This window comes from Canis aureus, chromosome 29 (genome assembly GCF_053574225.1).
Source record: "Canis aureus isolate CA01 chromosome 29, VMU_Caureus_v.1.0, whole genome shotgun sequence".
Taxonomy (NCBI): domain Eukaryota; kingdom Metazoa; phylum Chordata; class Mammalia; order Carnivora; family Canidae; genus Canis; species Canis aureus.
This window is the reverse complement of record NC_135639.1, coordinates 17,950,740-17,977,625: the sequence shown is the minus strand read 5'-3', so window position 1 is coordinate 17,977,625 and position 26,886 is coordinate 17,950,740. Positions and strand designations below refer to the sequence as shown.

Below are 26,886 nucleotides of genomic sequence, written 5' to 3'. Positions count from 1 at the left end.
CTGGGGAAACTAAGTGGCTCAGTTAGTTAAGCGTCCATCTTCAGCTAACATCATGGACTCCAGAATGGAGCTCAGCAAGAAATCGGTTTCTCCAAGTGCTCCTCCTCCTCCTCCCTCTGCTCTCCGTCTCACAGGCTCTCAGGCACACATTTCTCTCTCTCAAATAAATAAATTAAATCTAAAAAAAAAAAAAAAAAAAGAAACTAAAAAAGAACCAAATTATCACTTATCATCAACTGTTTGACCAATATTTACTGAAAAAAAAAAAAAGAACGGAAAGAAAAATTGAGTCAGCATCGTTACTTGGAATATTTGGTTTATAAACATGGGCCTAAGTTCTAAAAATGAACTAAGTCCATTCAAACTACCCAATAATAAAATTCACACAAAGCTGGAATTTCACTGTGTTTATTAAAGATCAACAAGCAGTAACATTCTTACCCAGCTCTGGGGAGTACAGGAGTAACAACATCTTCCAACAAATGGCCTTTTTCGGCTCATTAGGCTTTCTTTCCATTTTAAGGTTGCAGATCTGAAGACAGTAGGTCTGAAACCACACTCACCCTAATAAATGTTAATGAAAAAAAGGGTCTGAATGGCAAGAGAACTCTATTTGTCCACTTGGTCTCTAAAACTAAGATATTTCAGATAGAAGAGAAACCTAGGACTTAGGTTTCTTTGGGTAGTAGAAATTTCTCAGAGTAATTTTCCTTCATGGTACTCCCCTCCGTCATCAACACTTGGAACACAAGCAAAAAGCAAGCACCTAAGAGTAATAGCAAGGTCCACTGCACAGAGGTTCAAAAACAGTTGTACAAGGTTAAGCAGCCTGTGACAACACCAGGATGAACAAAACCAGACTCCTGGATCCATATGCTAATAATCAACCTTATCCCTCTCCTATCACAGACTCCCACAAAACCACTACAAAGCCTTAAACAGCAAGTAACTTGTCATTTACAGCTTAAAATATTTTAAACAAAAAACAAGGTAAACTTATATAACATTCCTTTATCCTGACAACAGAGTTTAAAGGCTGGAATTTAAATCATAGCCATACTGTCCAATTAGGGTCAAATTCTACTCATTGTTCTAAACATTTTGCTCATTGAGTTCGTAAGTTGCTCAAATCCCATGGATATAGTATTCTCAAAAATAAGCCAAAAAGCCCCAAAACTCTGACATTATTTTTTATATAATGCAGATAGTGTTCAGGAAACATTTTAAACATGCTACGTTACATCAAAACAAAAACAATACAAGAAAATGCATGTCCTTTAAATTGAGATTCATGCAAATATTTATTTCCTGCTTTTATTTTTTTTTAAACTTTATTTCCATTGCAAAATCCATCATTACATTATGGAAAATAGACACAGAAAGTATCTTATAGGACACCATCCAAAACAACTCCTAGTTGTTTTTTTTTCCTATGCAAAATATTTTGCTTTTTAACATAACCACAGTGCTTAAATATCTCACCCAATTTTTTCTTCCCAATTAACATAAAACCATAAGAATGTTTAAATATTAGGCTTCATAAACATATCTTCTAACAGCTGGAGGCAGTTTCTTTGGCTATTAACTTCTATTTGATATTATGTTGCTTCCAGCTTCCTTCATAAACAACATTGAAACAAACATCTTTAGGTTGAATTTTTACCATATTAAACTTACCCATTCCTCATTTGCATGCTTACATCGACCCACACTGTATTCAGATGAATTTGGCAAATAAGAAACATCTATTGTGCCAAGGGTCAGTGCAGATTCATCCATGTCACAAAGAGTAACTTCCAAATCATGTGCTATTAAAAAAAAAAATACACCATTTAAATTTAATGACTAATCCAGGTGGCAAATTAATTTGTTCCATCATCAGATGCCAAGGGAACTACTGATGTACTTCTACCATGTTCAGTCAATGTGTAAAGGTAGACTTTGATGTGTTTAAACTCAGCAACTCCAATAAACTATTCTGATTTTTTTTTTAAATCAACATTTGTATCCTTCGACTTCCTGAAAAAAAAAAAAATAGCCATGAATGTGCAAGGGTAAATAACAGCTTATTTCAGGTAGGTGACCAAGAATTCTGGAAGGATGAAGGCATGTGCTTATTTAATTAAATAAAAGTTATGTGTATGCACACAAGTACTTTTTTAAAATTATGTGCTGGGAATTTTTGGTCTTACATACTCTCAAGTTTCCCGCTTGAATTAAGCAGCCAGTTTTCTTGTTTTGCCTTAAATGCAATATTTGCACTTTTAATACACCTACAGGGCTCTAAGTCAAAACCAACACTGTCTTGAAATAACCTGATTTAAAAGCTTTCCCCCTTTTCAATAAGTCTTTTCGTACCCTAAGGGAAAATGTTCATGAACAGTGAGCTGCCAAAGAAAACAGAGATTAACCTAAAATACAAAAACTCCCTAACAGAATTCTCAAATTGCCTAAACTCTCGGCTATTTCTCACCAGTCCTTAAATTATTCCCTTAAAACTCTGAGAGGTCACGTCCAGGGTAACAGTGTCACTCCCCAGATGGGTTTGCTGCGGTAACTAGTATCCTCGCCACAACCAACCACCCGGTACGTCCTTAACAGTGTAACGCATCAACCTAGCGTAATTGGCCAGATGAGAGAACAGTAAAGCTACGCACCTGGCCCAGAAAGCTTTCACGCTTCTGAAAAAAAGCAGCTATTAGTTTCACTTGCAGGATGCAGGACGTGGCTACAACAGGGGGAGCCCCACTGCCGCCCCAGAAAAGTCGCTGCTGGCCCCAGGGATGGGAGAGTAGTTGGGGGGGAGAAGGAGTCTTGTGCCAATAGGAAGTCACGCTACGCTCCTCCCTCCCTACGGCGTTTATCCAAGGTCAGTAAAACAGAATCTGGGGGCGCCAGACCCTGGGGGGGGGGGGGGGGGGCGGGGGAGGAACCCGCTCTGGGTTTTGAAAAGAACAGAGAGAGAAAGAGAGAGGAGGGTCAGCTCTGAAGCACAACATACCCGAGTTCGAATCCCCCACTGCTGATCACATGTGTGACTTTGAACAAGTTGGGTAACTTCTATGCCTTGGTTTCCCCATCTGGAAAATGGGCACAAGATGACAGCTCTTACCTCCTGGAGTTGCTGGGAGGGCTGGACGGTACTCACAATGCGCCTTACACGGCGCGCGGCCCCCCGCCCCCCGTCCTGGGTCCTGGGGCTGCCCGAGCCCCCACGACTTTCTCCGGCGCGCAGGCTGCTCCATCCCCGGGAGCCTCCCTCCGCCCCAGGGGCGCCCGCCGCAGCCCAGGCCCCCGACCCCCGGGCGGCACGAGCCGGGCCCACTTGTCAGAGGGGCCCCTGGAGCTGCGGGGAGGGCGACGACGCACCTGTCGCGGCGCCCCGGGCCCCAGCAGCCTCCCGCAGCCGCGCTGGTCCTCGCGGGCACGCCCGGCGGCTCCGCCCGCTCCGGCTCGGGCTCCCGCGGCTGCCGGCACTTCAAGCCTCCGCCGGCGCTGCTGCAACGTCGCGGCGGGATGACGCAACGGGCGCCCGCGAGTGAGCGCGGCCGGCCCCGGGCGGGTGGGCGGGGGGGGGCGGGGGGCGCCCGGGCTCCGCGTGCCGACGGCGCCGAGCGTGCGCGCAGGGGCCCGGCGGGGCCAAGGCTGCGGCGGGGGCGCCTAACCCGACGCTCACTCCGCCTAGGCGCTGAGTCACGTGAGCGTGTGGCCCGCGCCTGCGCGCTGGTGCACGTGCGCCGAGGGCTACATTGTATCCCTTCTGCCCAGCTGGAGGTCTGCACCTGCCGCGGCCCTGCCGGCAGCCCTCGCCGGGCCTCTGGGGGTCCCGTAGGCCTGTGCGGTCAGCCTTCGTGAGGTCTCTTTTTTTTTTTAAGTTATATTTTATTGGAGTTCAAATTGCCAACATAGAGCGTAACACCCAGTGCTCATCCCATCAGGTGCCCCCCTCAGTGCCCGTCACCCAGTCACCCCACCTCCCTTCCACCACCCCTTGTTCGTTTCCCAGAGTTAGGAGCCTCTCATGTTCTGTCTCCCTCTCTGATATTTCCCACTCATTTTCTCTCCTTTCCCCTTTATTCCCTTTAACTATTACTTAATTCCCCAAATGAATGAGACCATATCATGTTTGTCGTTCTCCGATTGACTTACTTCACTCTTCGTGAGGTTTCGAAGCGTATACCCAAGTCGTCAGGCTTGGGGGAGGTGGGGTTTGGGAACGACCCGGTTGTGTAATTTCTGGGACAGTGGCTGAGTCACAGTGGAATGGACTCAAGCAATGGAATAAAATGAGATGAAAAAGAAATAAGGCTTTGAAAGAGCCGGAGTCTAAATTGGCCAACCTTTAGTTCTTCCTGGGGCACGAAGAAGTGCTTTCACGGTATTTGTCATGCCGTTGGCGAGGCCGATGGTTATGAAGAATATTAGCAATTTGGAAAGCAAAAGACAACCTTTTACACGCACCTTAGCAACAAGCATTAAGTTTGAACCAACACATGGGAATACAGACATAATTAAGACGGTATAAATCCCTGCTCTCACACCTCTGCCACCAGTCCTCACCTCCTCTGTGCACATTAACCCTAACGGGCTCTTGGAAACACATCTTCCATGTCCTCCCATCAAACACCATCCAGAGCTCTCCACAGTCCAAATGCCTGAGCCTGGCACATAAGGCCTCCACTGGTAGAGCTCTATTTTCCCCACTGTTTTCCAGGAGGCGCTCCCACTTCAACCTCTCTAGTCCCTAGTCAAGCCATGGGCTTCCATACTCTCATGGTCACACCGCTTTTTCCTAAATTCTATAGTTCTTCCCTGAACTAGATCTCCAAGCCTTCCCTCATCTCTCCAGCCCTCAGTAATCACACCCTTCTGTGAAATCTCAGATTTACTGTGGTGCCACACCTTCGGTCTTTATCAATATGTGTCGTTCTTCCAAAAGATTATGAATTTATCAATGTCAGTAATTTGTCTCAGTCTCTTAGGTAATAACAACAACACTTTGTTATTGCAAACACTCAATAAATACTGTTGAAGCTGTGGAGCAAGAAGAAAAACAAGAATTCCTTTTCTTGAACTTTCTGCTTCTATTCCTAAATCCATCTCAAAATGGAGAGATATCCTTTTAAACCAATCCAAACTGTAGGAGAATTAAAAAAAAAAAAAGATTGAGCTGCTTAAAGCCAAAGACCCTGCCTTTATTCAACCCAACATACCCCTTAACTCCAAGCACACACCTAAGTACTCAAGGACTGTATTGATGAGAATACGATGAATTCTAGTCCCAAAACATCATGACATTTTGTGTATAGATTACTGGTCCCTGGGCAGCCCAGGTGGCTCAGCGGTTTAGCGCTGCCTTCAGCCCAGGGCACGATCCTGGAGACCCAGGATCGAGTCCCACATCGGGCTCCCTGCTTGGAGCCTGCTTCTCCCTCTGCCTGTGTCTCTGCCTCTGTGTGTGTGTGTGTGTGTGTGTGTGTGTGTGTGTCTATGAATAAATAAATAAAATCTTAAAAAAAAAAAAAGACTACTGGTCCCTGACCAAAAAGAGAAAGAAACAAGGAGAGGAGAAAACAGAGGACAGTCTCAGGGTTTGAAGTCACTACTAAAGAGAAAGTGATGAGAAATTAAGTACAGAGAGCATTGCAGGAATGAAAATGGAATCCAGAGGGGAAAATCAGATTAATTTACACAGAGTTTATTTGTAGGCAACTCTTCTGTAACACCCATTGCACAAGAATATCCTGTACTTGTAGGAGATGTGGATTGCAGTACAAGTATTTCAGGTTACATAATGAGAATTGTTTTTAAAAACAGTTGTCATAACAATATGTTTTATCAACAGAACAATAATAATTTATATAATCCAGTCTGGCCAGCCAGGATGGAGCAACATTGACTAAATTTACTCTCCTACTAAAACAACTTAATTAATTAATTAATTAATTAATTAAGCAGCAGTGCAGAACAGTGGTCAATAAGGGAGAGCAGATGCATGCAGTGAGCACTCTGACTACCTCTGCTTACTGCCTAAGAGAGCTGCCAGGTAGCAGTACAGAGAAGGGAAGCCAGGAAGACCTAGACAGTCTCCTTTAGTTGAGGAGATAGAACTGGGAGATCGGGAAAGCTGAGACAGTGGGAGCCGGGAGTAGAGTGCTGGAGAGAAGAGAACTATACGGTGAAATGGGGAGCTCTGGAGACCCACAGAAGATCTTGCTCCAGTCTTCCAACTGTTTAGCACGTGAGTGTAAGCTACCCCAGAGTAAGAGCCACCTAGATAGAGAGAACAATCACCAAAGCTTGCACAGGACAGGGAATTGTTTCTGTTCCCACAAATCAGAGTGGAGAGATACCCAGTGATCATACAGGACAAGGAAGAGGACCTGAGCCTGGGACCCAGATCAGAAACCTCATAATTCATGGCTTATGGGCAGCCCAGGTGGCTCGGTGGTTTAGCACTGCCTTCAGCCCAGGGCGTGATCCTGGAGACCCGGGATCGAGTCCCACGTCGGGCTTCCTGCATCGAGCCTCCTTCTCTCTCTGCCTGTGTCTCTGCCTCTCTCTCTCTCTCTCATGAATAAATAAATAAAATCTTTTAAAAAAATTCATGGCTCAATAGGTCTTGTCTCAGTAGTGAGGTAAAAACAGTGACAGAGTAAATGCTACTCTGGTCCTACCAAACAAATCTTAAAAGCCTGCCCCAAAAGGATTGAACTGTTTCCAAGAACAAAGTGTCCCAAAACAGAGCACAACAGTACTTATAGGAAATCAGAAATATCCAGTATCCAACAAGGTAAAATGCACAATGTCTGGCATCTAATCAAAAATGATCAGGCATACAAAAAAAAAAAATAGTAGGAAAAAATGGTCCATATAAGGAGAAAAATCAATCAATTGAAACAGTCTTAGAGGGGTCCCTGGGTGGCTCAGTCAATTAAGCCCCTGCCTTTGGGTCAGGTCGTGATCCCAGGAGTCCTGGGATGGAACCCCACAATGGGATCCTGGCTCAGCAGGGAGTCTGCTTGTCCCTCTCTCTCTGCCCCTCCCCCCTCCATTCTCTCTCTCTCTCTCTCTCTCCATCTCTCTCAAATTTTTAAAAAGAAAAATAACTGAGTGATGGGCCCTGGGGGGGGGCACTTGACAGGATGAGCACTGGGTATTTTGCTATATGTTGGGAAATCAAACTCCAATAAAAACATACTAAATAAATAAATAAAAAGAAAACTAAATCAATGGAGTCACAGAAATTATAGAATTAGTAGCATAGGACACTAAAAAATAATAATAACCGCATTCTATATGGCCAAGGAAGTAGAAATATGGAAAATCTTTGAAAAGCCCCAAAGCAAATACCTAGGAATCATAAAAACATTGTCTGGGATTTTTAGCACACACACCACTACATGTCTTTGGGATGAAGAGCAGATTAGACATTACTGGGGGAAAAAAAAAAAAAGAGGTTAAAGAACCTGAAAACATTGCAGTAGAAACTATCCAAAATGAAATACAGGGAATAAAAAGCCTTAAAATATACACAAATAGGGTATCAATGAGCTTAACATACAGATAACTGGAGTCCCTGAAGGACAGGAGAAATATGGGAATGAGGAGGAGTCAAGGGAGGACAGGAAAAAAAAAATTGAAGAAATAGTCGCTGAAAACTTCCCAAATTTGATAAAAACTATAAACTCACAAATCCAAGAAGCTCAACAAACTCCTAATAGAAATATGAAGAGCACTATACCAAGGAACATCATAATTAAATTGCTTAGAACCAGTGATAAAATGAAAATCTTAAAAGCAGAGAGAAAAAGATACATCATTATGCAAAGGAAGGAAGATAAAATGACAGCAGATTTCTCATCAGAAATTTGCAAACAAGAAGTCAGGAAAGCAGCATCTTTAAAATACTGAAAGAAAAAACTGTCAATCTAGAATTCTTTACCATATATATATATGAAATATATATAATAAAATATAACATATATATATGTTTCAAAAACAAGACAAACTATAGACAAGATGGTCATGTGACTCAGTTCTGGGCAATGTGACCTAAGAGAAAATCAAATCAAGGATTTCCAGAGAAGGTTTTCTTTCTTAGTAAAAGGGAACAGGCAGCTGACACTACTTCTTTTTCACTATATTCCCCATTTGTTCTGTGACAAACCCAACACCACCAGCCACACATCACTGGAGTTTTGTTAAATCTCTATTGGTTTAATCCCGTAAATCTTGTTGTCTGTTACTCACACGCAAGTGCATTCCTGACTCATGTTTAATCTTGAGCACAATTCTAGCCACTAGAAAGACTCAAATATGTAGGGAGAAAAGAAAAAAAAAGGAGCTATGAAGTAATCCCTACCAGTGTATCTTGCTGGGGTTTATGGCAATGAAAGTGGCCTTAGAGCATGTCATTTAGAAAATACGTTAGGCCAGAAGAGAATGGAACACCTCTGACTCATTTTTATGACATTTGTGGCAGAATAAGGACTTCAATTCTACTCGAAACTGATTTATTAGTAATGAAGCTATAAATAAATTCCAATAATCTAAACAGGATGCAGGCAGGCTTCTGGGAGAACTGCCTTGCCATCTCCTACAGGATGAGCTACCTGATAATACTCAGTCCCCTGCCTCCTACCCCCAAGAAGGCAGGCCAGCAGGAACTAGGTGGGGTTCTGGACTGTCTTTCAGCCATTAGCTGTGCATCAGTTCCAGAAGGGATCTGGGGCACTGGATCAGATAACTCGTGGAGCAGGGTAATTAAGAAATTAGCTCGTAAATCGAGGTTTGGTTTGATTGATTGATTGATTTTATAGCTGTTAGTTCATTCCTAAGAAATGGAAGGTATTTTTTTCCCTTTCTCCCAGGAGTGTAGCCAGGCTCTTTGGTTTAGGTCTCAAGATTCCCCAAGCTTTTAAGGGAGGCTGAGTAATTGCAATTCACTGCCTTTTTATTACTGAAAGTCAAAAAATGAAAAACTATTGATTGGGTTGGTAACCAAGAAGACAAAACCTGAATGGGTCTTTTGTTTGTCTTGTAGAATCAAGCTGGGCTGTGTGAGAAGAGATTGTCTGAGAAGGGGACAGGGACCAGCATGGCCCAAGCACTGAGAAGGGGCTAAATGTTGAGGGTGCTGGTCCTGGATTCCATATAAGATTGCTTCATGCAAGGCCATGGAGGTGGCCAGTCTGCAGAAGGAGGGTCACTATGGGAGGACCCAAAGGATTGGAAGTCTAGATTCTTGAGAGCCTCAGTGAAGATCCCAGTAGCCAAATGTGTTGTAGAGAGAAGGGAGCTTCACCTACCACTTGGGGCATGGGCATGGAACAATCGTGAAGGAAACTGGCTGTCAGGCTGTCAGCACTACCCAAGTGCCAGGATAAGGGAGAAGAGGGGAATCCCCAAAATGATCACTATTGGACTTCTACGGATCCGCAACAGGAAATTATTTCAAAATTCTTTCTTTCATAACGTACTGAGAGCCCCTTTTGTGCCAGTCTTTTTAGTCACTGAGGATACAAGATGAAGATCTAGGGAGGTCACACGTAGAAGCCCTTGTGAGGTTAATAGTCTAATGGCCTCTGGCAGGTTGGGAGGGAAACAAGTTATGGAAAGGACAATGAAGAACCAAACAGCCTCTGTCACAGAGGACAAAAGAGGTGACCAGCATTAAAGAAGGTGGTCAGGGAGGGCCTCTCTGCCGAAGGGGCAGCAACCCCAAGGCTGTGGTCCTAACCGATACTGGCTATGTGCTGCCACGGGCCCCAGCATCAAGATCTGGGACTTGGAAGGCAAGATCATTGTAGATGAACTAAAGCAAGAAGTTATCAGTACCAGCAGCAAGGCAGAGCCACCCCAGTGTACCTCTCTGGCCTGGTCTGCTGATGGCCAGACTCTGTTTGCTGGCTACACCGACAACCTGGTGCGTGTGTGGCAGGTGACCTGCCATTGGCACCCGCTAGGCAGCTTTAGAAATAAAACATTGGTTTTCAAAAATAAAAAATAAAAAATAGATAAATAAATAAATAAACATTGGTTTTTCTGAAAAAAAAAAAAAAAAAAAAAAAGGACCTCATCTGATAAGAGCCCAGAGAAGACCTTTCCAAGAAGGGGGGACTACGTGTGCCAAAGCCCTGTGGGAAGACAGAGCTGGCATACACAAGTGAGCAGTGTGGGCAGGAGTTGGACAAGTGAGAAAGTGGCAGGGGGAGGTGTTGGAAGGCCAGAGGGGCCAGATAAAGCAGGGCTTTTTAAGCCATAGTAAGAACTTTTGAAAACTAAAAATAACATTGTGAGATGTGTTTAAAATATCATGGAGGAATTCACAGGCCCCTTAGAAGGATGAATCCAAACAGAATTCTGGGTTCATGGACCTGGCCAACGTGGAAGGAAGAGGCCATGACTCAGGAGCTGTGATGCAGGCTGGGGCCTGCCTGGGGCAAACTGGCTGCAAAGAATCTAGGTAAGAGGAAAGCACATTTTGTAAGGTACCATTGGTTGGGCACTTTTTATGTGCCAAGCACTACTCTAAGGAATCCATAGGCATTATCTCCAGCAATCCTCTGTATCAGCCATGACACAATCTGGAAAAGAGCCTGTGCTGGACCACCGGAAGTGTGATTTTCCTAAACTTCTTAGAAAGGTCTTGGGAGAGCTAAAAGAGCAAAAGGGGACTGTGAGGCAGCCCAGAGATTAGCAACAACAGATCAGGACTCTAGGACTAGAGCAACGAAGTAAGATATTAACAGAACTGGGAGCCAGCAACATCTGGGACCAAGGAGAGAGGGGCTGCTTAGGAGGACCCAAAATCACAGAGCTGCCACTGCTGGAGGTGCCATCTGGCAAAGGGAGGGACACTTTCTGCCCTCCCTCCACCTGAAAGCCCCTCCTATTGGTTGAAGCAAACTGTAAAGAAGCTTAAGGAATGAGTTTGCAGGAACCACTCCTCTCCCAGACATAAAGTAGAGCAGAGAAGGATGAAGAATGGATCTGAGAGCAAACAGAAAAACAAGGTTCCCATCTTCCTCACAGCCCCATGAGCCAGGAATAATTATTACCCTCATTTTTCAAATGGAGAAACCGAGGCATGTGGAAAGGTTAGGTGAATCCAGTACCTGGAAGAACCTCAATTTGAATTCAGATCTATTTGATTCTAGAGAACAAACACATAACATACATTTTCAGCCAGCTTAGATGAGAGCCTGGTAGTTAGAGAGGACAGGTCCCAGGTCTGAAAAGCATATTGTAACGTTAAATCCCACTCTATAAAGATAAGATACTCAGATGGGGTTGGCTTAAGAACTGAGCTGAGTGAGGACATCAGTGAACCAACCCTGATTCCTTCTAGCAGAATGTCTGAGAACTCTGCAAGGACTTTGGGGCCAGGCATCCTGGGTTCCAATCTTGGTTCTGCCATTTACCAGCTGTGTGACCCTGGGCAAGATATTTAACTTCACTGAGCCTCTCATTTTCAAAGTGGATTTGGTCATGTCCACTACCTTTTTGGGTTATTTTGAGATTATATGGAATAATGTGTGCAAGATAATTAGCATAGCACCTGCCACATGGTTAAGATTTACTAAATAGTAGCTACTATTATGAGTGTTAGTAGTCTCCTTTTGCAGAGACTTTTGGAGAGAAAAGAGAGATCCAAATTCTCTGAGCTTAAATCCTGGCAAAGAATTTGTCATCAAGTCTCTGGAACTCATATGAACTCTTAGGGTTACTTTGTTCTAGAAAGGGTGTCTCTGTATCAGTCAGGATGGGCTAGGTTATGATTCAGTAACAAATGTTTCAGAGCCTTAAGATTACAAAGTTTATTTTTTTTACCTATGCTACATGTAAACTACAGCTTATTATAGAAGCTCTGCTCATAAAAGTCACTGATGGAGGCTCCTTGTTGATACAGACTTCCTTTTTTGCTGAGGCCAAGAACAGAGTATAAACCATGCAATGGCTCTTAATCCATACATTGCTTGTGTTCCCATTGCATTAGTTAAAGCCTTATATAAAGCAAGTGGCTGAAGAAATATAATCCTACTATGTGCCACAAACAAGATAAATATTTATGAACAACCCTAATGACCTTCAGAACAACCTCAGTGAAACTTCTGGTTGGGATGAATAAAACAAAATTCCCAATCTGGAATGAAAATATTTTGGAGCTTCTGACAAGCCAGACTATCCTATAGGACATCATAAAAGTTTGCATTTCTGAAGACATATAGTTTTGTTCCTACATATTGCTTAGGGTCACTTGTCTGAAAATCACTGTTGGCTCCTGAAAGGTATTGTCAAAGGTGGTTTCTGGAGTTGAGATGCTACCTGGAAACAAGGCATCTTGTCTTCCGGAAGAGGGATCTGAATGTGGACTAGATTGTGAGTGCCCAGACTTATCCAGAGCCCGTCTACTATTACACAACCTGATGTCAGATTATCAGATACTGAGGGGTTGCTGAGCAACTTCAAATTCTAGTGGAAGGAGCAAGGCCTTCCCTTGGCTTTCACAACCCCATGCTCTCCTGGATTTCTTTCTCCCTACCTAGGTGCTTTTTCTTGGCAACTTTTTTTGGCTCAAGGCCCTCCTTTATTCTTATTCCCTACTCTCTCAGCACACCAGGAACCTAGGAGTCATTCTTAACCTCTTCCTGCATCCAATCCAACACCAACTTCTAGCAATTTAACCTTCTAAATAGCTTTAAACCCATCATCCATTTGCCTCCTCTCTACCTGCACTATCCTAATGCAGGCCATCACCATGTTCCCTGGGAAGCACAAAACTTACTACCAAGACTCCTGCTTGGTCGTCAGCTTCCCACCCACCACTTTCCCAAACATCCCACACATCAGCCAGAGTGTGCAACACCGAGCATTTCAAACACTGCATTTCTCCGCCTGATCCCCACTACGAGTGATTAAAATCCTTTCTATTGTTCTTGCAGTTTAAGGACAGAGGCTTTGGACTTTTAGGACAGAGACTTTAAGAAAAATTCTTCAACATGGCCTCTAAGCCCTGGCCCAGCTAACACTTGCCAGCCTTACCACCCTCATCTCCTCCCACTTGCTCTTTCTGTCTGGCTTTGTCCACACTGGCTTGCTTTCATTTCCTTACAAAAGATGGCTCTGCTCTTCTCTTGCACATACTGCTTCCTCTGCTGGCAGTGGCCCCTACCACAACCCCCTTTTTTCTCTACAGTTCATGCATCATAACACAGCTCAGTTCCCACCTCCTCGTGACAATCTTCATGGATCTCAGACTGTCAGACCCCTTGTCATGTGCTTCTTCCCCATGGGACCTATCATAATTATAATTAAAGACTCCACTATAAAACTAGTCATTTAACATCTACCTGTCCCTCTTAAATTCTTGACCTCTCTCATTTCCTTCTTTATTTCCTAGTACCTAACAATGTCTTGCACAAAATAGATGTTCCAGATGTTTGTTGAGTGTCTAAGATGGGATAAATTATTTAATAAAGGAGAGTGTAAGTGGCTATTATAATTATTAATAGTCACAGACAAGTATAACTTTAAGAGTGGAAGCATTCAAGGAGCAATACATGAACCATAGAGTTTTAGGGGCTCAGGACTCCATGGGTCTTGAGAAGCATGTATCCAGCTTGGCAGAGAAGTAGGAAGCAGATTACTGATGCTCCCCACCCCCCCACTCCCACTCCCACTCCCTGGGTCCGAGGAGAGGGAACAACATAAATACCAAGGAGAATAGGGTCCCAGTTCTCCAGTGGTGCCCAGTAACACAATGGGTGATGGTCTTCCATGGATGAGTATCTGCAATTGAGAACAAGGCAAAGCAGAGGCTGGGAGGCAAACACACATGTGCCCAGGACACTTGAAGGAAGGAATTTGAAAATACTTGATAGCTAGACGTGGCTGGAGATAGACTTACTTTTATTTCCTCCTTAGAATCAGTTTTTGTCTAAAAGGAAAAAAGTTTTCATGAAGAGGACAAAGAGAAGCAGAACTACATTGAATTCTAATGAGATCAAAGTAAGCTTTAGAATACTTTTAAAGACATCTAGTCGTATTACTTTTGGAGACATAGAAGCTCCAAGATTTTCTTTTAGAAAATGTATTCTCTTGGATGTTCTAAACATACTCCTTAAACTGTCTTTAGCTTTTAACTTACAGATTTCCCCAAATGAAAGGTTTACAAAGATTGTTATCAACACAGTTTTCAATTTTCTAAATAACCTGCTATAAAGCAAAACTGGAACAAGCATAGTATTAATGATTAGCCGTGATTTTTACCAAATCTTTCCTGATGGTCGTCATCATATTATTCCATAAAATATTTGAAATGGATTACAAGGATGATCTCCAACATGAAAGTAAGAAATTGTTTAATAGGCTTTCCATAATCCAGAGTCACAAGGTACAATCCCTCTGGTAGCCCCATTTGGTTATACTGATGATTGCACAGGTCAATGAGTTTGACCCTTCACTCAGGGTGACTTACACCTCACCCATTCCTCTGTACCTCCAATTCTGTTAGGATATGGCTAAACAGCTTTCCCCTTTATCAAATTATTTTATAGTTACTTTTTCCAAAGGCTGTTGGTTCTGGTCCAGTGTTCCTACTTTACCTCCATAAATCACTGGCACACATATGTAGAGTTAGCATGCATCCATGAATTGTAGAATTACTAAGAACCACTATAGGTCACAGAAGGGTTTAAACAAACCCTTAATATTCACAATGTTGGTTTTCTCTACCTTAATTATAAATAATGTTTTTAGAAGATAGTCCATAAATTCTAGGTCACCTGATCATTAATTGTTGAAAAATATAATCTAGGTAACAGATGAATTATATCTAAAGCCCCATAAATTAATCAAATCCTGGAATGAATGAAATTTTAACCTCCCAGAGATAAGGCTTAGTCAACTTAAAGCTCTATAGGGTCATGGCATGCCTTAGGTACATGACCTGAATTTTTTAGTAGTGATAATAACAATAAAATTATCTACATAGTTAGTAACCCCATTTTATAAACACAGTGATGCTTAGACAAATCCTAATTAAAAGAGTAGTAGCTGCCTCTCCTCTGCACATGACCTGCAATCTGCTCTTATTCACAAAACCAGAAGTGGCACGTACAGGAATCCTATTATTAATTAGGCATGTGCTTGAAGATTACAACATGACTACCATTCAGACACATCTGAAATGGTAATTATTCTCAACTACCAACTACAGCTTGACAAACTACATGACCCAGAACCATGAAGGATCTTGGAATATTAAATACAAACTAAATCTATGGTTTTAATCTCTCTATGTCTCATTTTCCTCATCTATACAACAAAACTAGTAATAGTATCTGCTTCATATGGGAGTTGTGAAGATTAAGAGTTAAAATATGTAAGGCATTAATGGACAGTGTCTGTTGTATAGCAAGCAAAATATAATGTTTGCAATTATCATAAGAGTTTCTTGGGAAATGTCTAGTCCAGGAGGCTTCATTTGATCCAGGTTCATAATCAATCAGTGCGGTAGTTCAGAATCCCAGGCTTCCCCAGCTCCAACCCCAACAACCTCTCTTTTCCAATTACAAATAGAGTTTTCCTTCAATGACTACACTATGGATTATGTCACTAAAATCTTGAAAGCAGTAGTTCCTAATTTCTTGGAGTCAGGGGAACACTTTGAGAATCTGATGAAACTCTAGACTCTCTCCTGAGGGGGGGGGAAAGTACATGTAAAAGTGTGCATTTGGTTTCAGGGGGTTCATCACCCCCACTCCCCAGAGGTCATTCATGGACCCCAGATTAAGAAGCAGTGTTTGAAAGCATGGCTTGGAAGACAGCCGCATTTGGGATCTTGTTCTTTTAACAATATCTAAAGCAAGATGAGACAGAAATACACATTTGCACATTGTAAAGGAAGTATTAATTACTATTAGCCAGGCAAGTACTTTCCAATAAAGGATTTTGATGATGATGAAGAAGATGAAGAAGAAGAATGAAGAAGAGGAGGAGTCTTCCAAAATGGATAAAGGTAGGTAAACTAAAGGTAGACTTTGTATTTAAGTAAGCTAAGTATGCAGCAGGGCTTTGAAACTGTGTGGCTGTTATTATTAGCAACTCTAGAGGCAGTTTGAATAACTGATTATATCTATGGCTTTCTTTAAAACCTCCAACAGGCAAAATATTATCACTGGGGCTCTTCACGCCTGTTCAATGATTCAGACACAAAAGAAATGCTAATTATGAGAACTGGGCTGTGAATTCTGAGAGACCCTAGGGACAAAATGATTATCTGGTTGTCTTATGTTGCTGGAAATTTATTAGAGTGTTTTAAGATTACATTAACTGGTTTTCACCTTAAGTGCTCTGCCTGGAGAAGCATTAAAGGCTCCTGATAAGAAAGATTTCAAAGAGGTAATGGCATCAGCCAAAAGATCTTTTGGGTGAGTCAGGGGTACTGTGAGGAGAAAAGCCCAAGTGAGGTGGCTGGGATCAGCCAGGTGGTGGGATGGGCTTGCCACAACCAAAAGCTTCCACTTTGACCTGGGCTCCTTAGGCCCCTCCTCATCTCCAGTTTCCAACAGCGACAAATGCCAGAGACCAAAGAGGAAGAATAATATATTTACAACAAAGGTCAGAGAATGAGGCCAAGGACCTCATTTCTGCTCCATTATGGTCTCAGATTGCACCTCTGCCTCTAAAATCTTCCCAAGGCCCAAAAGTGTTGACATGCTGTTACCACTGTGGACATCTGCTATCCTCCTCTCCATCACAGCTCTAGTCCCCAAGGCCACCCCTCTTCTTGAACCATCCCAAGCTCATCCCTGGCTCAGGGATTTCTTATTTGTCTCTGCTGTTAGGAACATTCCTTTTCTGGATATGCACATGACTCAGTCTTATGTTTAGGTCTTAGCTTATTTAGCAACTTCCTGTTCCCTGCCTCATCACTTTCTTCTGTGCTATCCTATTTTATTTTATTTATAGCACGTGTCACTATCTGATAACAATCTTTGATTTGTTTTCTTTATATTGCCCATCTTCCCTGTTAGAATGTAAGCATAATGAGAGCAGGGAGCTTCTATGTCAATCACTGTCATGGCCACCCCTCTCTCCCGTCCTGCCAGCTTAACACAGAGAAACCACTAGATATACATTTGTGAACTAAAGGAATGAATGCATAGGATTAGCATTTGCTCTGTGCCAGGCACAGGGTTGTAGTTTTTACAATACTATCTCACTGAATTCTCACACCAACCCTCCAAGGTAGGTATTTCTCTATTATCCCCATGGTACAGATTAGGTTTCAGAGAGGTCATGCCACTTTTCCAACGTCAAAGCTAGCTTGTTACAAGCTAGCAAGTAACCAAGATCTGATTTGAATTTAGGCATGTTTGACTCCAACACATACACTAAATCGGGAGTCAGCGCACTTTTTCTATAAAGGGCCAGCTAGTAAACATTTAAACCTTTGGGGGCTATATGGTCCTTGTCACAACTATGCAACTCTGAAGCAGTATGAGAACAGGCATAGACCATACATAAACAAATGGATGCTCTGTGTGCCCATAAAACTTTATTTACAAAACAAGTGGTAGACAGGATTTGGCCTAAGGGCCATAGTCTCAGACCTGTTCTTTAAATCATTATTTGATATATGCTATGGCAGAAGGGGGTTAAACAAAAGAGGGGAATAAAAGAAAAAATTAAAATATGTGCTCTGTGCATGGTGAGCCCCTTTCAGATAAGAAAGACGGCCATTTTCAGTTAAGTTTTAACTTAGTTAAAAGAAAAAAAAGGTGGAATAGAAGACAGGGTCCTGGTAGGAAACAGGACTCTACTGATTCAACTTATTGACTGAATTATGGCCATCATCTACAAGTACAGTAGAGTTTAATTCAATTAAGCTATTCCATTTTTACCAAGGTTCCATTCACAGTGTAATTACACCTGATTTCGCATCATGGGAAGTATACATGATGCCAGCATCTGAACAGAACCACATAACCTCCCATTGCAAGCAAGCTCCAAAGAGTCAACATTGAAGGACCAAGTGTAGCAAGCCACTCTTAAAATTCTTCCTCTTTCAATAGTGAGCCTAAAACCTTCGGTCTTTCCTTCTCAAGCAAGCTTATGAGTTATTGGCAAGAGATGAAAGATTCGATATGAATCACAGCTCTGAGCCAGCCCATTGGGAAGGGGCACACTATTTGTGCTTATGGTCATTCATAGGAGCTCTTGAGACTGAATATCAGCATTAAAGCAAAAGATCAACTCACCAGTCCCTTGGGCCTGGGCTAGACGGTAAGGGCTGAGCTTTGAGAAGGTGGGAGGTAGAAGGACAAAGGCAGTCGTTTTTATAGCGCTTGGCTGTGCATCAGGACAGGCTAGTGTGGCTGGGGTGCCCTGGGGGGCTAGGCCTCCTCTCCTGCTCGGCTTTTCTCTCAGGAAATCCTAGGTCATCAGAAACCCATTAGACAAATATTCATTTCTCTCCTACCCTGAAGAAAGAGTGCCTGTGGAAACAGCACGTGGTGCTTAAACCAATAGGCACATTTTCCTCAATTTGTATGCAATTTTCCAAACTTGGGCTTTAAATGTTTGGGCAAGTGACAAAAATTCAAACTTTAGTTAGTTCTCCTGAATCTTCTCCTAAGCCCATCAGTGCCCCTCTTTGTAAAATCCAGTTTTAGCGAGAAGGCTGCTAAATCAGTTTCACCAGGTCCCCAACCTCCCATATCTGATCAGGCTCCTCGGCCTCCACCATCCCACAGGTGTTGTCTGACCACCCCAGCCTGTCTTCAGTGAAGAATCCTGTTAGGTCAGTTTAGCCAGAGTCCCCCCACCCCCACCCCAACCTTGCTGTTTCCTCTTAGTACTTTTCCATCTGCTCACTGCTACCCTGCTCCTTGCCCAGGCTGTATGTGGAGTTGAGTCCAATCTGTGTTCCTCACTGTAAAAACCCCATCATGGTGGTCCCTGTGCTCTGGTGAGAGTCCTAAAGCATCTGCCATACCATGTTTACAAGTGTCATTGAATATTTTGTTTCTTTAACACAGGAAAGCAGCCCTAGCATGGAAGACTCATCATGTGAAGGAGAACCTACAGATGCAAGATCTGCCCCAGCTCTGCCATTAACCTGGGTGCCCTTCCCTTCCCCTGTCTGAGCCTGTTTTCTCATTACCAACAGAACAAGTCAATCTCATACATATCTTTTCACCCAGTCTAGTCCATCTTTTTGTTATCTAATACCTGTCATATTTATTATTGTTTATAGTTATTATTTAGGTCGATAGGTATTAATAAAAGTGGATTTCTATTGAGCACTTAATATTTACTAGGATTGCACTATATATTCTAACATTTCATTCATTCATTTCATCCATGTATTCTAGCATTTCATTCTCAGAGAGACCCTAGTGATTGCAGACTTCTCAGATACAACAGCTGAGGTTCAGAGTAGTAACATAAATGTCCCAAAGTGAGACAAAGAATAAGTGACAGAGCTGGGATTTGAGCCTGAACCTATTTTTTTCCCCCAAGAACTTCATTTTCTTCATGTTGCCCTAGCCCCTGGTCAGAATCTGACAGGAGAGGAAAAGCAACGCTGATAAGTCACAGAGCATGAGCTCCCCCTTCCTCAGTTCCTTATTGTCACCATGCAGAAGCGAACATGAAACAATGGCCTCTGCAAATCTCTGGTGATTCTCCAGATCTGGAGAATCTTTATCTTCGCTAGAGAAAGGCAACTCCTTCAAAATGGACCAAATAAACAATCTGGTAATAGAAGAGATTGGGATGGGGGGCTCTCCTTTAAACAAACAGTTGGAGTTCTTTTTTTTTTCTTAAAGATTTTATTTATTTATTCATGACAGACAGAGAAAGAGAAAGGCAAAGGGACAGTTGGAGATTTTTAAGAAGACATATCAGTATTGGCCTGACCAGGAATCAGGGAGCGGGCATGTGGTATAAGAAGGGTAGATTCTTAGAGATGGCAGAGCAAGGCTGATGAAGTTAACAATTCAGGCAGATCTGATTCTCTCAGGGGTGGGGAAGAAAAGAAAATGAGCTTAATTATTGAATGTCTATTATGATCTAAGGCCTTTTATATACAGTAAGCATTAGGTCTTGACAACAGTATACAAGGTTGATGTTTTATAGATGAGGTTAGTAAGAATACAAAGAGAGATTCTCTCTTTTTTTTATTCTATCTCCATGCCTGCATAGACACCATTCTAGTTCTTACTCAGATTTTCATGAAGTAGTAGCACTTACTTTATGGAGTGTCTGTAAAAAATATTTAGGCTACAAAACTTAATATAGTGCCTAGTATATAGTAGGTGTTCAATAAAACAGGATGGATTAACAACTCAGTGTGGTTTCTCAAACTGAGATAAGTATAATCTGATCTAATAGTTCTCAACTGGGGATGATTTTGCCCCCAGGGAGACATTTGGAAATGTCTTCAGATACTTTCAGTTGTTACAAAATAGAAGAAGAATACTACTGGCACCCAGTGGATAGAAGCCAGTTTGCTGCTAAGCATCCTACAATGCACAGGACAGCCAGCCCCACAACAAAAAAATTATCTGGCCCATAATGTCAATAGTGCCAAGGTGGGAAATCCTGATCTATTCCAACATGTTTTACAGATGAAGAAACCATGACCGTGACAGATAGATGACTTGCCCAGGGCCATATAATTGATTGATGGCAAATCTGTGATGAGAAACATGCTTAAGCTTTCTACATTGTTCTTGCCAGACCTCAAGCTGCTGACCAGCCAGAGGCTGCCTGCTACAAGAGGGATGAGTTCAGTGGAAAAGAATGTGCTGGCCAAATAGCCCAGGCAAACCAAATACAATTATGTAAGTTCAAGTGGACCAAGCCTATTGCCCCCCAGTCTGGATCATACCCTGCCTGAATAAGCAGCCAGGGCAGATTCCAGAAAACTAGGGACCAACGCTTGGAACACAGAGTGCTCACTAGAAGCCTTTGTTGCCTACCAGTTGCACACCCCCACTTTTTCTTTTTCTTAGTGTTGCAAACCAAAACATAATTATCAAGTCAAGGAAAGAATTTTCTTCTAGGGGCAGCCCCGGTGGCTCAGTGGTTTAGTGCCACCTTCAGCCCAGGGTGTGATCCTGGAGACCCAGGATCGAGTACCACGTCGGGCTCCATGGATGGACCCCGCTTCTCCCTCTGCCTGTGTCTCAGCCTCTCTCTTTCTCTGGTCTCTCATGAATAAATAAAATCTTTAAAAAATAATTTTCTTCTAATAATTAAATAGGCAAGTTAAAATATGAATGATTAAGTGGTGGTATCAGGTCAAGGTAGAAATTGCCAGAAACTGATTCTCTCCAAAAGATACTAGTTATTTGCATTATTGTTATCACCAGCAACAATTTTTTGGCATCTTACATGCCAAGAGATGGGTTAGGTCCTAGAAGAGAGATAGGAAGAAAAGTGTGTTCACCAATATCATGCACAAGGTACATCCTTGACCTCAAGAAGCACTCAGTCCAAGCATGAGAGTCTCCTTTTGTATTGGCCATCACAGACCAAAACCAACATTGCGGAATGGTAAAGGAAAATCTTCCTTACAGCTAAATTATCTAAACCTAGCATGAATCATTTATTTTAAATAACCCATTTTAAAAGATTTATTTATTTATTTTAGAGAGAGAGAGAGCACAAGCAGAAGGGGTAGAGGAAGAGGGAGAGAGAATCTCAAGGAGACTCGGTGTTCAGTGCAGAGCCCAACATGGGGCTCAATCTCACAACCCTGAGATTATGAGCTGAGCCAAAACCAAGAGTCATTGTCCAACTGGCTGTGCCACCCAGGTGCCCCTTAAATAACCTTCAACACAGAAACATTCAACTAGAGCCCAAGAACTTGGACTTTACCACATATAGTATTGAGATTTGGCTTGACTGATGGGCATTTTCTTCTATCCGTCAAGCTTCTTGGGGACTTCTGATGCCCTCTACCATATCTAAAAGGTGGGATAACCAAATGCAGTATGGGATTTAATTTAACTAGATGAGATCCTTTGACCCCAAGATTTCCTAACCTCAGCAGATGGATGGAAACCCCCTAAAAGGCTATTCCCGGCCAAGGTACGGGCATCTTTTCCAGCAGTTTCTAAGCTGCATCTCAGTGGGAGATGGAGATCTGGGTTAACACAACTCTGAAGATCAACTTTTATCTTGCAATTTCAATGAAAAATTAAACATCCTGATAACGCTGAGTACGAATCGCTTTTATTTCCATTGCAACTACTTTCTGAGACAGATAATTCCCCTTTAGATTTTCATGAGTTTGGCCCAGAAATTGGATACTCAAGGTATTAAACATACAGCAGCTTGAGATGCCAAGAAAACAGCAGTGTCTATTTAAGGATTTGGCCTCCACGGCCAGCTAAGTGTCTTTGGGAGGTGGGTAGAATTTGAATACATCAGCTCCACCAGTCTGCTACAGACTGAGAAACAGACATTAAGAAAGATACCCCAGGGGTTCCCACTTGGGTTTGGATGTAGGTTTTAACCTTGGTGACAAGCAGTTTGTTAGGCAGTGCTTCCCAGACCTTGAGTATCATGGGTGTTTAGCTATCACTAAACAATGGATGTGGACTTTTTTATTCTTCTTGGTCATAACATTAAAATTAAACACAACACAAATTGATAATCTACAAATGCCATCATCTCATAAAAGAAAGAATGCTTTGACATCCCAACAAACAGGAGGGATAGACTCTCAGAAGGAAGGGAAGTTCCTCCAGCTAAATACATAGTACTAAAGGTTGGCTACTTTCTCCTTAGCTCTTAAATGCCCATGGATTAGAAAAACATCATAGACCAGCACTCATCTGCAGTCTGGAATGTGGGTACTGGTAGTAGCCACTGGAGTTGCTGGGAGAAAAATTACATTTGAGACCCAGCTTGAACAGAGGGGGCATTCCAGGGCAAGGACGGAGAGGAGGGAGGAGTAGAGGTGGAAGGATAAAAGTTGCCCTGAGAATAAGCCACTCTGCTTTATGGTGGCTCTCTACATGTGGTAATGCTCCCCTAAACTGCTTGTCTAATTACCCACCTTTTCCACTCTGCTTGAGTTCCTTAAGAGCAGTGGCTGTGCCTTGTTGCCTGAGTCACAGAACTAATTAGTTGGGGGGCAGAGGTGGCAGTGTAGGGACAGGGCATTCGAAAGACCAATGGTGAAGCACCAGGAACACACAGTCCTGCTTCATGAACCTGTATACGACCTCACGATTGGCGATTAGAGGGCACATTTTCTATGATCTGAATCATGCATGCTGTTTCTGGCTAGTGCAGTGGATAGGGAGCCTCACCTCCATCCTACCCAACAGGCTCACCCTGAGCATCATCCCACAAGATAATTAAAATGAGCCCCAAGGGGAGTGCGATGGGGGTTAAGACTGCTACTGCCCCAGGGAGTTGCCAGGGGACCGCTGAGTGAAGGCTCAGCAACTCTCCCGTGTCCCTGAGCTGCCTGGGCAGAAGCAGGGCTGGGGTGTGGAGCCGCCAGCCTCCTGCCTGCTGCTTGATGCCCTTGGTTTTCCCATTGCCGAGTTGAAGAAGAGCTTTCAGTCCCAAGATTTTGCATTTTCCCAGGCCCTTGCTCCTCATAGGCACTCTTAATTTGGAATCCACACAAAGCAAACATCATCCACATTGTTAGCGAGCAGCCCCAAGGTAAGTTCCACAGCAACCACTCCTCCCTGCAGAGAAAGTCCAGCTCATGGGGAAATGGATGTTGCTTTCTCTTAAAACTCGTTTTGGGTAGATTTTTTTAGCCAACTTGATTTCTGGCAAGAGGTCAAGGCTCTCAATGCACAGAGCCAACCTCAGCTAGACTTCCTGCCAAACCCGTAGGGCAGGTTGGAGGCCAAATGTAAAGCTCACTAAGCAAGTGCATGAGGCTAGGAGAGGATGGGGTGGGGAGAGGGCTCCTGGCCCCCTGTTGCTTGAGAGCTCAGGAATGATGGAGCATCTTCATTAGCACTGGCTCGGCCTGCTAACTTAGAGCCCCATTACACAGCTGAAATTCTGTTCATGACTGGAGAACCCAGCTTCACCTTGTAAGATTAGCAAGACTTCAAGTTCTGGGAACTGAATGGTGAGGGTATGCTTTCCATTGCAAATATCCTGCCACTTTCCTTTTATGACCTTTTGGGGAGCATTTGCCTCAGGGTTCAACTTGCTATTCAAAGTCTCTTTGGAAATGCTCTTGGCATGATGTATTATTGCACAGCATTTTTGTGCCTTTCTCAATATCCATCCAGTCCTCTTTGACTCCCCTACCAAATAAAGGTTTTCAAACCCTGATTTCATGTGAAGACAGTTGTGTGAAGTTTCAATCCTATAGCCTGTCTCTCTGCCATCATTGCTCCCTTAGGCATCACTGGCTAAAACTCTGATGTCCCTGGGAGGTCTTTACTATGCATCCTGGCCAGCAAGCAGTAGGTAGGGATTGGCTAACGGGCAGCTGAAGGCAAGAGTGAGGCCCCAGGTAAGGAAGAGGAGGTAGAGAGTTGATATGCCCCTGGAGGTCGAGGGGACAGGATCCCCCATGGGGAAGGTGGGAGAGGATTGAAGACCATTCTTTCAGGAGCCTGAAACTAATAATTTCCTTTCATCTCGCTTGGCAAGCTTAGCCTTTCCATCACCTCTCAGAGCTTCTGGCTTTGTCTGGAAAAAATGCTAACCAGCTCTTCACAAGGGCTGTCACTAAATCCCTGGCCAGAGAGCTCACAAAAGACACTGTGTGCAGTGCAAAAGGAACATGGTGCTCCCGGGGCAGGGGGGGGGGGGGGGGCTGAGTGGGTGGGGGAGGGGGTAGTCTTGGGAGCACTCATGGGCAGTCAAGGAAGATGATGCGCACATCCCCAAATCCTCAACTTGCAGCTCTGTGCTTGGAATTTCACCAGAGAGGATTGCCTCAGGCCAGTGAATCATTCAAGCTGGACATGTAGGAATCTGGAGGACAAGGACATGGAGAACTTGTTTCTGTCCCTAGGAAGGGGCTTAGAGATTTCCGTCTAGGAGGATCGAGGATGGGGAGTGAGGATGCTGGCCTCCAGCTGGGGAGTGGAAGGAGGTGCTAGAGAAAGAGGCTTCCAGGAGACAGAATCACCCAAGTCTTCCTCCCGGCTTCCTTGATTTTGGATTTCAGACTTTCTCCATCCATGGAGACAACTGGGTAGAAGAGCACTGGACAGGAAGTAGGGGATTCTCCTTTACTCTGACTCTATCTTGCTGTGGATCAAGGGAATTTTAAATACCAGAGATTGGAAACTCAGCCTTAGGAATCATCCAGTCCAGGGGATCCCTGGGTGGCTGAGCGGTTGAGCGCTTGCCTTTGGCCCAGGGCGTGATCTTGGAGACCCGGGATCCCACATCGGGCTCCCTGCATGGAGCCTGCTTCTCCCTCTCCCTGTGTCTCTGTCTCTGTCTCTGTCTCTCTCTCTCTCTGTCTCTCATGAATAAATAAATAAAATCTTTAAAAAAAAAAAAGGGGAATCATCCAGTCCATATGCTACACTTTATACTCACAGCCTCTGAGTCCCAGAGAGCTGCAGGTGGTTGGCCAGGGTTACACATACTGAGTACCTACTGCATTCTGGTTCAGGGGACATGTTAGGTGCTTCTATACAATTGATTCATCAGAGAAGTCTTTCCTGTCTAGCTCTCCACCTCCATCCAAATTAGGTCTTTTGTTCTTTTTTCTCACCACTAACAAGAATGGCCTAGTTATTTGTGTGACTTTTTAAAAAGTCCCTATTGCCTCCAATTTGACTGTAACTTCTAAAAGGAAGGGAGTTTCCTCTGCCTGATTCTCCACTGTATCCCAGGGTCTCACACATGGCAGGCACACATGCACATTCAGTGAGAACAGAAGCTCTATTTGCAAAGTAACCCCACGAGAGATGTATTATACCCATTTCCAGATGATGGAAACTAGAGCTTAAACAATGTAAATAACAAGTGGGGAAAAAAGCAAAATTCGGCAGTGGATCTGAATGATCCTGCCCCCCCGGCCCTTCAATGGCTTACGACTCTTCTAACACAGGTTTTCAGACTTTGTAGATTCCCTTAGGCCAGGGGGCCTTGGCTTAGGCTTTTTTGGCTATGAGGCTCTAGAACCAGATGCCCCCAAACCAGTCCCTGGCCTTGTCAAGCCCCATGCTAGATTGTGGTCTAGGCAGGGAAGATGATGGGGAGGACCACACACAGCAGTGAGGAGATCCCCACTCAGCAACTGGGAAGGCAGACAGTGGAACAGGAATATCTGCCCAACAGGAATTTCAGGGGGGACTCATCACCAGACGGCAGTGAGCCCAAAGCTAAGTGTTTGTGAAACCCCCTGGTATGTGGGGAGGGTTCTGGCTTTGAGGCTAGATACATCAGAAATTGAGTCTTGACTTTCACACTTACCAGCTTGGGCTAGTTAATTCTCTTAGCCTTAGTTGGTTCCTCTAAGATACAGGATGATGCTAACCGCTCCCCCTCCCCCCCAGAAGCAGGATGAATGAGATCGGGCAGAGAGAGCCCTTAGTACAGCCCCTAATCAAATCTGAGCATCCAGCGAATGATCGTTTCCTTAAGTTCTTCCTTCAAGGCTGGACCAAATTGTGGATTTGGAGCTCATAAGTGGTTAAACCTGGCTACAAAGGTAGGCAAGAGGCTGAGAGGGAAAGCAGATCCTGACAGAGAGGACAAAACTTAAAATTAGAACCCACTCAGGTCAGGGGCTGTGCCCACTTAGCTACCATGTCCTCAAAGCCTTGCTCACAACCTGCGCTGTGGTTCAGGTGCAATCCGCTCAGCTGGGCAAACAGGTCAACAGAGCAGATGGGAGAGTTGCCTAGTGTTCTG

General features: G+C 43.6%; 1 protein-coding gene and 1 long non-coding RNA gene across 5 annotated transcripts in view; one reads left to right on the top strand and one right to left on the bottom strand.

Moving 5' to 3' along the window:
* The window catches only part of GPAM (glycerol-3-phosphate acyltransferase, mitochondrial), a 62,304-nt gene that overhangs the window by 33,156 nt on the left and 2,262 nt on the right, over positions 1-26,886 (bottom strand). The window contains exons 1-4 of one of the 4 annotated variants that reach the window (XM_077877635.1): positions 3,370-3,508; positions 3,002-3,080; positions 1,678-1,808; positions 442-564 (exon numbers count right to left, since the gene is read on the bottom strand). In XM_077877635.1, the coding sequence (XP_077733761.1) occupies positions 442-564; positions 1,678-1,779 (225 nt within the window). In that variant the 5' untranslated portion in view covers positions 1,780-1,808; positions 3,002-3,080; positions 3,370-3,508. Of the gene's footprint in view, positions 1-441; positions 565-1,677; positions 1,809-2,657; positions 2,802-3,001; positions 3,081-3,112; positions 3,241-3,369; positions 3,509-26,886 lie in introns of those variants that run through there. The other 3 variants (XM_077877634.1, XM_077877636.1, XM_077877637.1) reach the window with 3 other exon arrangements.
* LOC144301104 (uncharacterized) lies at positions 2,654-19,321 on the top strand. Its single transcript, XR_013367831.1, has 3 exons — positions 2,654-2,869; positions 15,930-16,024; positions 19,050-19,321. It is a non-coding gene; the product is annotated as an uncharacterized LOC144301104 (long non-coding RNA).